The 12,480-nt window shown below is 24.2% G+C and overlaps 1 protein-coding gene across 4 annotated transcripts; it reads right to left on the reverse strand.

Annotated features, from left to right (window-relative positions):
* Positions 1–1,155: 1,155 nt before the first annotated feature.
* LOC135930663 (protein PFC0760c-like) lies at positions 1,156–11,880 on the reverse strand. Of its 4 annotated transcripts, none has more exons than XM_065467476.1 (8): positions 11,824–11,880; positions 10,760–10,843; positions 10,493–10,678; positions 10,389–10,449; positions 5,380–5,433; positions 4,862–5,013; positions 1,742–3,079; positions 1,156–1,691 (listed from the first exon to the last, which is right to left on the reverse strand). In XM_065467476.1, exons 3-8 carry the CDS (start codon positions 10,550–10,552, stop codon positions 1,554–1,556), a joined length of 1,803 nt encoding a protein of 600 aa, XP_065323548.1. In that variant the 5' UTR covers positions 10,553–10,678; positions 10,760–10,843; positions 11,824–11,880; the 3' UTR covers positions 1,156–1,553. The 4 variants fall into 4 exon arrangements, with proteins under 4 accessions (XP_065323548.1, XP_065323546.1, XP_065323549.1 ...); XM_065467474.1 differs by having other exon boundaries at positions 10,493–10,625; positions 10,760–10,839; positions 11,824–11,868; XM_065467477.1 differs by having other exon boundaries at positions 10,760–10,839; positions 11,824–11,851.
* Between the last annotated feature and the right edge of the window lie 600 nt (positions 11,881–12,480).

Below are 12,480 nucleotides of genomic sequence, written 5' to 3' on the forward strand. Positions count from 1 at the left end.
AAATGTCAAGTTTGAGTCGAAAAATACAACCCAAATTTTGAGTCGGAGTCGTAAAAAACGACCCATATTTTGGGTCGAGGTCGTTTTTTTCGGCTTGGACTTGGGTCGAGGTCGTTTTTTTCGGCTTGGACTTGGGTCGAAGTCGAAAAAAACGACCCATATTTTGGGTCGAAGTCGTTTTTTTCGGCTTGAACTCGGGTCGAAGTCAAAAAAACGACCCAAACATTAAGTCGGAGTCGAATAAAACGACCCGAGGTTTGGGTCGGGGTCGCGACTCGCGGCGTTTTAACAACACTACATGTGATGTGTTAGTGAAATGGGGGATTTTTTAAAAAAAATTTTAAGATTATATAAAAATCTCTCTAAAATTCTTTCTTTTTTATTAGTTATTCAGAGTCAGATAAAATATAACATTATATATTTTTTTTTAAATATATAATTCTTTATATTAATAAAAAGAAAAACTTCTAACGTTTCCTCGCCTTCTATTTTTTTTCCCTAAAAAAATTTTAAATACCCCTTTATTATAAATCATAATCATAATTTTCTTTTTCATTTTATTTTTTCTTTCAGATTCAGATATATTTGAAAAAAAATTAGTTTTAAAATTTTGGGTTATATTGATGGGGGATTTCTTAACATGTGTTAGTGAAATGGGGGATTTATTAAAAAAAAAATTTAAGATTATATAAAAATCTCTCTAAAAATCTTTCTTTTTTATTCGTTATTCAGAGTCAGATAAAATATAACATTAAAATATATTTTTTTTATTAATAAAAACTTCAAACGTTACCTCGTCATGTAAGCCTTAAGATTGTGGTCATAGATGGCACAAAAGTTTGGACATTTATCAGCGAAATGTCAAGGTTTAGGTAAGTTAAAAATATTTAATTCCCCTCAAATATATTTAGTATTTTTCTTTATTAAATTTAGCCCTTTTTGAAAATCTAGCAGTTTAGCACTTATATTTATATAAAATTCCCAAAAACATGATTTAATAAAACAAATTTATCTTTCATCAAAAGAAAGGTGGGACTATAAAGACCTCAATTTTAAAAATTTCAGCACTTAAAACAAGTATTTGTGAATTTAGATTTTTTTCAGTACTTCAAGAGTTTGGGTAACAATTTTATTTTGTATTTCAATTATTCGTATTTTAATTAGTAAAATGATTATATATAATTAAATAATACATGATATAATATATACAAATAAAAATTTTATATAAATATAATAAAAATCAAAATATAACGTTATTTAATACACTTTTATTAAGTTTAATTAATAAAATATCATTTAATATAGATTTCTCTAATCTTGTTCGTAGCGGTGTAAGGACCAATCCCAGAGCACTGAATGATCTCTCAACAGATACTTAAGAGCAAGGAGCGGCTAGAACTACTCGCGATAGGGCATATAATTCCGGATCCTGAAATTTTTTGGATTGCCAATATTGCAAAATATTTTGATCAGATGGCAATTTTTGACCATATATTAAAGCATTAATTTTGGTCTTCATATCAAGGATTTCAATATTTTGGTATATTGGAGCATTAGCGCTTTCTCGCTCCAAATATACATCTAATCTGGTTTTTACAACTTACAGGGATTAAAGGAGAGCCACTCAGAGCTGGATTATCTTTTGGCTTATTAAAAATTTGTATTTGTCTCCACGTAGACATCAGATGTTCCTAAAGTAAAATAAATTTATTTAATTTAAAGTTATATATTATAAATTTACCCTGGCCAGCAATTTATCACTTTCGGATGGATAGATTCCATTCTGATAATTAAATCTGGGATCCATGTAGATCCCACTTCTAAAAACATTATTATCAAAAAGATATTTTTGACGATAATCCACACAATTAATCAAATTATTCGAGGATTCATTATTTATTTCCTCTAAATCTAATTTGCATTCAAGCCATAATTTAAAAAAATCTCCGATTGTACAAGATTTTTCTTGCAGTTTAATGGTACATAAATTAACAGGAGATAAGACGGTGAGATATGCGTCAATTCTATCCCAGAGTCTTGAATTTATAAAAGTTTCTAAATATATATGGCCCATTTTTAAGTAAAATATTTTATTATCCTTTAGGTTTTTTAGCATTCTATAGGTGCTATTCCACCTAGTAACAGTGTCCAGCACTGGTTTGTTAATTTTTTCTAATGAATATAAACTTTTATATTTTTGTGATTTGCATATTTTTAGAATAGATCTTATATCTTCTAAATCCTCCTTTAGAAATTTTTTTATATAATCATTAACTCCTAATTGAATAGTATGGGCACAACATCGCACACAAATCAGCCCAAATGATTTTCTTAGATCATTTAATAAATTTTCCATATCATCATTTATTTGTTCTTGATTATCATGTTGAAAATGTATGTTATCATCTTGATTTAGATTATTTATTATATACTCCCCAGAGGAATCATTATCATGTATATTTGAAATATCACTGTTATTTTCCTGGGTGATCTCTATATTATTATAATCGTTATTTGGTTGAGAAGAGTCGTTATATTCCTGCGAGGACTCATTATCGCTATTTTGTAACAAATATTCTGAGAATGCATCTTCAGAAAGATCGATATGAGTAATTAGCTGTTCTTCAGCTATCATTTCCACGGTTTTTATAATATTGGCACCATTGTCAACAGTGATACTGTATATTTGGCTCAAACATATATTATACTTTTTTAATAAATTTTCTATTTCTTCCTTTAAATTAGACGCCGTGTGCGCCTTTACAATTTCTAACATGCCTAAAGTTCGTATTTCAATCTTATCATCTATAATAAATTGGGCATTAACCCCCAACACTGATTTTTGAAATCTTGTGGCTGTATCTATCTTCAAAGAAATGAGCTTATTTTTTACTTGATGCATTATTAGGCATCTTATTTCTGATGCCGCATATTTTATTTTATCATTTACGATGTGTTTGTTTAAAGTCATATTCAATGATTGGACTATTGGATCTAATAATAGCTTGAATGATTCATATGTAACTAAATTGATTGGCAAGTTGTTAATAGCAATTAATCCCACAACCGATTCGTAAACCTAAATTTTTTTTTAAAATTATTTAGATTTAAGATAAGATTAATAATTAAAGTCCTGCAAAATTCAACTTTCATATCAAATCAGATTAAAAAATACCTTTTAATTTTATTTTGTTATCAATCAGATAATTTTTTATCTGAACGTAAATCTGAGTCAAATAGCATTTAAAAAATTAAAATATACGATACCAGAGTTGTTAAAATATCTAGATATAAAAATGAAATATCTGTATTTAGATATTATTTAAGAAGTAACTGTATCTGATTTGAAATTCATTCTAAGATACATTTTGATACACTTTTTAATAATAAATAAAAAATAATTTAATGCAAAATTTATTTTATTTCATTAAATGGCTCGTTTTGAGCCGATTTTAAAAACGGCTAATTAGTTTTTTATTCAGAAAAATATTATGCAAACCTGAAAATTTTGCTCAAAGAAGGAGCAGAGGTCTGGACATATAGTTTCAAAATTTCGAGGCATAGTTAATATATTTCTGGCAAAAATATTGAGTTAGCCGTTTTTAAAAATGGCACAAAACGAGCTGTTTAACAACATTAGCTAATATGCATATTAAATGATAATACTCGCCGAAAAATATGATAAAATACCGAATAGGTAAATTTTTGTATATGTCAGGTCGAATATGATTTTAAAAAATTCCGAACAGGGCCCAAAAATTTTTTAAAAAAAAACCGGCCGGGCCTGATCTTAAAATTTTTTTAAAAAAAAATCCTGACGGGGCCGTGCAAATGGTATTTCTGCAGGTGTCTGATATATATTAAAAAAAATTAAAACTACTTTAATAAAAAATATATATATAAAATATTAAAACTTATTAAGTGCCATAATTGATGTTTATGGTTTATCAAGCCCCATATAAATTAAGAAATCATGATCGAAATAATATGTAGATATAATAAATACTCATAACTTTCCCAAATTATAGAAGGGTGTTTAAAATTTGCTATAAATCTTAATTTAATATAAAATCAGAGGGAAAAAAGCTGGCTTACCAGGATAAACCTGCAAATTGCCATGAAGAACAATAAAAATTAATATTCTGTCATGCTAAAATCCTTTGAAAATTTCAGTATATCATTAATAGTGATCTGCATAATGTATAGTATCTCAATCTCGGCCCGAAATATTTTGCAGGACCGGCCCGGTATAAATTTATTTAAATATTGAAATTAATTTTTATAATTACTCAAAATATAAGACATATGTTATATGGCGTCTAGTTTCTATAAATAAAATTCAAATAATTAAATTTTACATAAAAATCAAATAATTTAATATTACATAAAAAATTCATTATAAAATTGATAAATTTAGGTGTATTTAAAAAAATTACATGGTCCGACCCCACCCAGTTTAAAAAAAATTAGGTCCTAGTCTGGCTTGATTCCCATTTTTTTAAAAAATATTCCCGTACACGGCCCGAATACTGCTTGTGCGAGGCCGGTAAACTTTTGCAGGTCTCTAATTATTAAGATCAATTGAATTGGATAATTGTAATAGTTAAATTAGATAATTATATAAAAAGCATATATAATTTTTTTAAAAACATAATCGATACAACAATCTTGATAATTGTTTAAATTGTATCTGTACAAGATACATTTTTAAAATTGTATTTGTATCTATAACTTTTTAGACTAATATTTATTTCTCTACCTAGATCCATTTAAAAAGTATATTTTAACAACTCTGCGATTTACCAACAATAATCATAATTGTAGTGTTTTATTGTTTAATAATGTATGTAATAAAAAATACTTTCGATTTGCTCATGACAATTTTAATTGTTTGAGATGTCTTCTCGTTTGACTGCGAACTTGATGTTGATATATCTAAATTGTTAACTTCATTTGAATTTAAATTAGCTGCAATATTAGGATGTTGACTGAAAATATGTCTTTTAAGATTCGCTTTAAAATGCATATAATTAGTAGGTTATTAAGTCATTTTTAAACTAGGTAGGCCTAATATAAAAAGAAAACAATTGGTGGGGTATATATAATTGGTATCGAACTTATTTTAATTCCGTAATAAATCATTTGTTACATATAGGTTTTGTAGTATGTTGAATGACTTTAAAATTAGAAAAAAAATTATAATATTCTTCTTAATTATCCTTTAATTCAATTTTTAAAAAGGCCAAAGTATCTTAAAAAGAATTAGCTTAAAAAATTTAGATAATATACCTAATTGTGAAGCAAAATTTAGATCACCAAAATTTAAAGATGTTGTAAAAAAACCAATAACAAAAATAAAATATATTTAAAATATCTTACATGGAATTGATTTGAGCTTTTTATGGCATGAGCTGCATGCTGCAAAAATATTGTCTTGGTCAAATAAAAAGAAGTTAGATATAAGAGAATTTTTTCATAATATTAATTAAAAATTTTTTATTTAATAAAGAAAAAATTTCATATATCTTAATCTGAAAGAAAAAATAAAACGAAAAAGAAAATTATGATTATGTATATGTATGATTTATAATAAAAGGAAAGGGGTATTTAAAATTTTTTTAAGGAAAAAAAATAGAAGGCGAGGAAACGTTAGAAGTTTTTCTTTTTATTAATATAAAGAATTATATATTTAAAAAAAAATATATAATGTTATATTTTATCTGACTCTGAATAACTAATAAAAAAGAAAGAATTTTAGAGAGATTTTTATATAATCTTAAAATTTTTTTTAATAAATCCCCCATTTCATTAACACATCACATGTTAAGAAATCCCCCATCAATATAACCCAAAATTTTAAAACTAATTTTTTTTCAAATAAAATAGAAGGCGAAGGGTGAAGTTTTTATTTTTATTATAAAAAGAATTATATATAAAAAATTTTTTAATAATAATAATGTGGTTTTACGTCTTTATAGAGAAACCATTATAGAGAATGTATTTTATAGAGAAACATTTATAGAGAAGAAAACAATTATAGAGAATGCATTTATAACAAATGGTTTTATAGAGAATGTCGTTTATAGAGAATGATTTTAAAATGAATGTAGAGAATTATTTTGTAGAGAATTATTTTGTAGATCTTGATTTTATAGAGAAATATTATGTATGGGACAATTAGAGAGTAGTATATGTAGATTAATACGTAACAACATTGGGGATATTCTCAATATAACTGATGAAAAACATATTCCAACTAATAAAAAGGGAGTATGTAAAGATTGTCCAAGAGTGAAGGAGGTAAAAACAACATTTATTTGTTTAAATTGTTAAAAATTCATTAGATCATATGCATACATTTTGTCGTGAATGTTAGTACAAAAATTTACATGATATTTGATGATTAGTATTTTATTTAATATTTGATATCTTTTTATAAAATTTATATAATTATCTATATTCGACATTCATTTAATAAAATATATAATAAAATTTGCATTTTTTTAAATACTTTATGGTGATCAAAATATAATTAAAGAAAGGTCTCAGAAAAAAATTTTTATTTTAGTAACTTTAGTAAAATTTGCATAACTGTTTTTAGAAGTAACTATTAATCTAAGATTTTGTATTTATTATTTCCAATAATATTTGAATATATATTCAAAATTGTATTTGTAGATCTCAAGTTTTAATATGTTCTGAGATATTAATCAAAATTTGGGATAAAATAGACCCCACCTTTGTAGTTAAGGGATTTTTTTCCACCTTTGTAGTGAAGGATCAAAAAGTATGGGTTGAATTTTAAAAGGAGAAATATTTATATGCTAGGTTTACAATAAATATTCATATTTAAAACTGCCTTTCGCGACTCGAATTGATAGACTAAAATAAAAAAAATATAAAATATTTTCAGTATAAAAAAAACTAAATCTATCCAATTGAATAAGTTAGGTCAGGTTTATTATTTTATCAAAACTAAAAAACCAAGAATTTGACAATCCATAAATATATTTGGCTCGTAATATAAATTTGAGTTCTTGCTGTTTAATGTCGTTGTACATTGTAAAAGCACGACTTTACTTAAATAACGCTCAAATTATAGAAGTTAGAAGGCACCACTTTTTAATATTTTACAATCTAAAAGCCATCAAAAATTTAAGAAACATAATGAGCCAATATTTTTTATTAAAAAAAATTAGATCGGTTATTTTTTAAAATTAAATGGGATAGGACCTTATTAACAACAAACCTGGTTAACAATATATTTTTTTAATAATTTTGAAATAATAAATAATTTTCAAAATATCTTTATTCTAACCTTGTTTAATAAAAAGACTTTAAAAATATTACATATGACAATTATCAGTTTTCAATTTTATATATAAAAAAATCAAAAATAAAGATTATTTATGGTATATCTTCACTGAAATTTTAATTTAACATATTAATAATATCTATTTTTACTCATTTGCTTTAAAAAAATTTTAAAAATTTCAATAATAACGATTATGATAATTGTCACTTTCCTGTAGTACATCTTCACTGAAATTTTAATTTAACATGTTAACAATATCTATTTTTACCCATTTGCTTTAAAAAAATTCAAAAAAGTTCAAAAATAACGATTATGACAATTGTCACTTTCCTGTAGTACATCTTCACTGAAATTTAATTTAACATGTTAACAATATCTTCATTTACCCATTTGCTTTAAAAAATTTAAAAAGGTTCAAAAATAACGATTATGACAATTGTCACTTTCCTGTAGTACATCTTCACTGAAATTTTAATTTAACATGTTAACAATATCTATTTTTACCTATTTGCTTTAAAATTTATTATTAATACAGGAATCATAAAAGATTATATATGTAAAATATAAAAATAATATATTTATTATTTTTAATTAAAAGATTCTATAAATGAACAACATGTGTGTAACAAGATTTTTATTGAAATATCAAGTGAATTTGATAAAACTATAAAAGCTAGTATTCTTGGAAATGAGGGGTGGTATTGTGGCTTTTTATATATGTATATCTTGAGTCTTATATTTTAGATTACTAATAAAATGAATTGAAGAACTTGCCAAAAACAACAGTTGAGGTGAGAATTTATTTTGTATTGATATAGATAATTTAAAAATAATGATCGAGGCATTTGATCCATATGGGTTAAAGGAATCTGGGTGGTAAGGTTAATTGAAGATTATTTGGTGGATTTTTTGAGGGTATAATAGATAGAGGTATGGAATATTTTGCATGAAGGGTGGTATTGTGGCTTTTTAAATATGTATATCTTGAGTCTTATATTTTAGATTGCTAATAAAATGAATTGAAGAACTTGCCAGTTGAGGTGAGAATTTATTTTGCCCACCTCCGTTTTTATATAATATTGTTTTATTTTATTTTATATTTGATGTGAGAAAACTATTTTGAATAAAAATTATAATTAAAATATATTATAAGGTACAATTTTAATATCCAATTTAAGAACATTAATTCCCGTCATTCTTGACGGGCTATCAACTAGTATATATATAATAGCCGGAATCAAGAATGAACGTTTTCGTATCTCCTTAATAAATTTAAAATTTAAGGAGACTATATAGTGTAATATTAAATTTTTTTTTTAAATTTTTTTTTCCTACTCCGGGATTCGAACCGACGACCTAACGGTACGAAGGCAAACGTTCTTACCATTGAGCACCCCTTTAACTTTATTATGTTATAATTCTTCATATATATTTGATTTATTAAAATTAACTTAAATTAATCATTATTTTTATAATTATCGTCTTAATATCATAATTTTTATACCACTACCGCCTATATAAATTTAAAAAATAATCTAATTCAAAAATTTTTATGGTCTTTGGCAGGCTTGAGAAATTATTACCACCATTATTATGTGTATGAAGCTGGCTTAGAAATTTTATTAATATATATTTTTTTTAAAATATTTTTATTAATACCATTTTCAGAATCTCCTTGAAAAACTATACACGATTCTATATTTATTTTTATAAAAATAATCTATCTTGACCAGGGACGCGTAAGGACGCGTAGTTTAGTCAAAAAATGAAAAAAAAAGTGTTTTTTAAAAATTTTACTAAGTTATCACTTCTTTTTTAAATAAAAAAAAACATTTTCTGTATCCATTTAATGAGCTAAACATGAATCTGTTTTTATTTTTTTTTAAAAAATGAATCTTGACCGGGGACGCGTAGTTTAGTCAAAAAAAAATCTTTTTTTTATTAATACCATTTTCGGAATCTCCATAAAAAACTATACACGATTCTATATTCATTTTTATAAAAATAATCTATCTTGACCGGGGACGCGTAGTTTAGTCAAAAAATGAAAAAAAAAGTGTTTTTTAAATATTTTACTAAATTAACACTTCTTTTTTAAATCAAAAAAAATATTTTCTGTTTCCATTTAATGAGCTAAACATGAATCTGTTTTTATTTTATTTTTTTAAAAATGTATCTTGACCGGGGACGCGTAGTTTAGTCAAAAAAATAATTTTCGAAAATAAATTTTTTTTTATTAATACCATTTTCGGAATCTCCATAAAAAACTATACACGATTCTATATTCATTTTTATAAAAATAATCTATCTTGACCGGGGACGCGTAGTTTAGTCAAAAAATGAGTGTTTTTTCAAAATTTTTCTAAGTTAACACTTCTTTTTTAAATAAAAAAAACATTTTCTATATCCATTTAATGAGCTAAATATGAATCTGCTTTTATTTTCTAAAAAAAACTGTATCTTGACCGGGGACGCGTAGTTTAGTCAAAAAAAAAATTTCGAAAATTAATTTTTTTTAAAAAATTTTTTTTATTAATACCATTTTCGGAATCTCCATAAAAAACTATACACGATTCTATATTCATTTTTATAAAAATAATATATCTTGACCGGGGACGCGTAGTTTAGTCAAAAAATGAAAAAAATGAGTGTTTTTTCAAAATTTTTCCAAGTTTTCACTTCTTTTTTAAATCAAAAAAAACATTTTCTATATCCATTTAATGAGCTAAATATGAATCTGCTTTTATTTTCTAAAAAAACTGTATCTTGATAGGGGACGCGTAGTTTTTTCATGTAAAAAATTAGTTTTTATAAAATTTTACTAACTTACCACTTTTTTTTTAAATCAAAAAAAAACATTTTCTGTATCCATTTAATGAGATAAATATGAATCTGCTTTTATTTTTTTTAAAAAAATATATCTTGACCGGGGACGCGTAGTTTTTTCATGTAAAAAAACAATTTTTTTAAAATTTTACTAAGATATCTTTTTTTTAAAAAATCATAAAAAACATTTTTTAACTTATTTTATGAAGCTAAATAAGATTTTATATTAATATTATATAAATTAAACCTCTTTGACCGGGGACGCATAGGGACGCGTAGTTTTCGGGGACGCGTATTTTAGTCATGCCCTTTGTAAAAATAACATTTAGGAAATATTTTAAAAGTAATTACTACTCCATTATTGATTAAAATTTTTTTATCGCCGAGTAGATTTCTAAGGAGTTTCATCATATGGCAAATGTCCAAAATAACATAAACTTGCTCCACAAAGCTTGGTGTATTTGGTTGGAATAAAATTTTTTTGCTATCACAATGGATTAAAGCCGTAATTAAGATAAATTTTATTTAATAGGGAATCTTAAAAAAAATAATATTAATGTCTTAAAATAAAAAAAGAATATTATAAAATAATAAATAAAATTAATTAAAAGAAATAACCTGTGAAAAGAATTTTTTTTATTAGAGGTTAAGCTTGTATAGCTATTATTGTTGCATGATGTACAGCGACTCATAGCTATCTATCTTTAAATTAAAAAAGAGAATTATTATCTGTAATTGAAGATATAGACAATTTATGGAAAATTTTATCAAATAAGCTTTACAATATATAATCAGATATAAAACAAGCTGAAATGTTCATAAATAAATTTTTTAATAATTTTCAAAAATGTATACATATGAAGTAAAATCTATGAGGATTCAAAATTTATAAATTTTAAATCTTTTTTTCTGGAAGTTAGTGTGTATAAAGTATCTTCACTATCAAAAACCTTTAGTCTTTAGAAGATCCTATTAGGTAAAATTTTAGATTAAATTAAAATTATCCAAGCCATGAAAAGCAAAAATTATAATAAACTGGGCCAGGCTGGACAATTAATAAATAAAAAATTTTGGATATGTGGCCAATTAGATAAAAATATATGGTATGGGTCAGACAGATAGATAAAAAATTTAAAACAAGTTTTTATTATATTTATATAAACATATAATTATATTGGATATCTTTATAATGAAAAAAAAAGTTATTATAAAATAATTATTCAATTTATAGAGATTACTTGAAAATTTTACTTCTACCCCCTCTACTTAAATTTTTTATTAAAATATCTCTAAATATTTAAAAATATATTTATTTATTTTATAGTTATATTTATTTTCTTATAAAAAAAAAATCATATATATAAATAGGCTATTATTATATGATATGATGAATAAAGTTTGGAATTCTAATTATCAATAAAAATATTTTACTATTTTTATATAATTTCATATAATTTTATTCCCTATTTTATAGAAAATTATAAACTAGGTTGACCATTTGAAAAAAATTTTATGGTAGCCTATAAATTTTTTGATATTTTAAAATTTAGAGCTAATATTTTAATTTAGTATGAATATTACAATATTGGATATTCTTATATGGAATCTTCAGTTTAGATATATATTGCATAAAGTAAATAAGATTGATAATAAACTTGAATAAAAATTGCTATATTGCTAACCTGCATATTACAAGCAAAGAGCTTAAACTTATTTTATAAGGTATGACTATATTATTATAATTCTTATCTTATCTTATCTAGCACGTTGGTCATGGACCTGCCCAAAATGAGCGAACGTGAATTACTATAGAGGCCCTATCCTCCATAATAATTATGCCGATTTTTTCCTCAAGGATACCAACAAACCTTGTAATCCAGATATAATTATTAAGAGGAGTGGAACTCACCCAATCCAATAATAATAATAGCGTAGGGAATAAGATTATGAGCATATTTAAAAGGAAAAAATAGTAGTACTGTATCATCCAATACAAATTATTAGTCATTAGTTAATTATCTAAAATTATTTTTTTATAGTTAGTCTTAATTTTTATTATGATTATTAAATTTTATTTAGTTTATTTACGATTTATTCCCAATTATTTAGTTAGAAGATATAATTATATTATTTTTTATAATTATTTAGTTAAAAATATCTATCTATTTAATCTATTAGACCTAAATCTCATAATGTAATGTAATCTATTAGAATTTATCTTACAATGTGCACTAATTTAATCTGCCTTCATTTACTATAGCCCTATTCAAATAACTTCAACTCTTAGATATATATCAAAGCAATATATGAAATTGTATTTTTAAGTAATAAAATAAAAT

The sequence above is a fragment of the Gordionus sp. m RMFG-2023 genome, unplaced genomic scaffold (genome assembly GCF_954871325.1).
Source record: "Gordionus sp. m RMFG-2023 unplaced genomic scaffold, tfGorSpeb1-WG-v2 contig_235, whole genome shotgun sequence".
Lineage (NCBI taxonomy): Eukaryota > Metazoa > Nematomorpha > Gordioida > Chordodea > Parachordodidae > Gordionus > Gordionus sp. m RMFG-2023.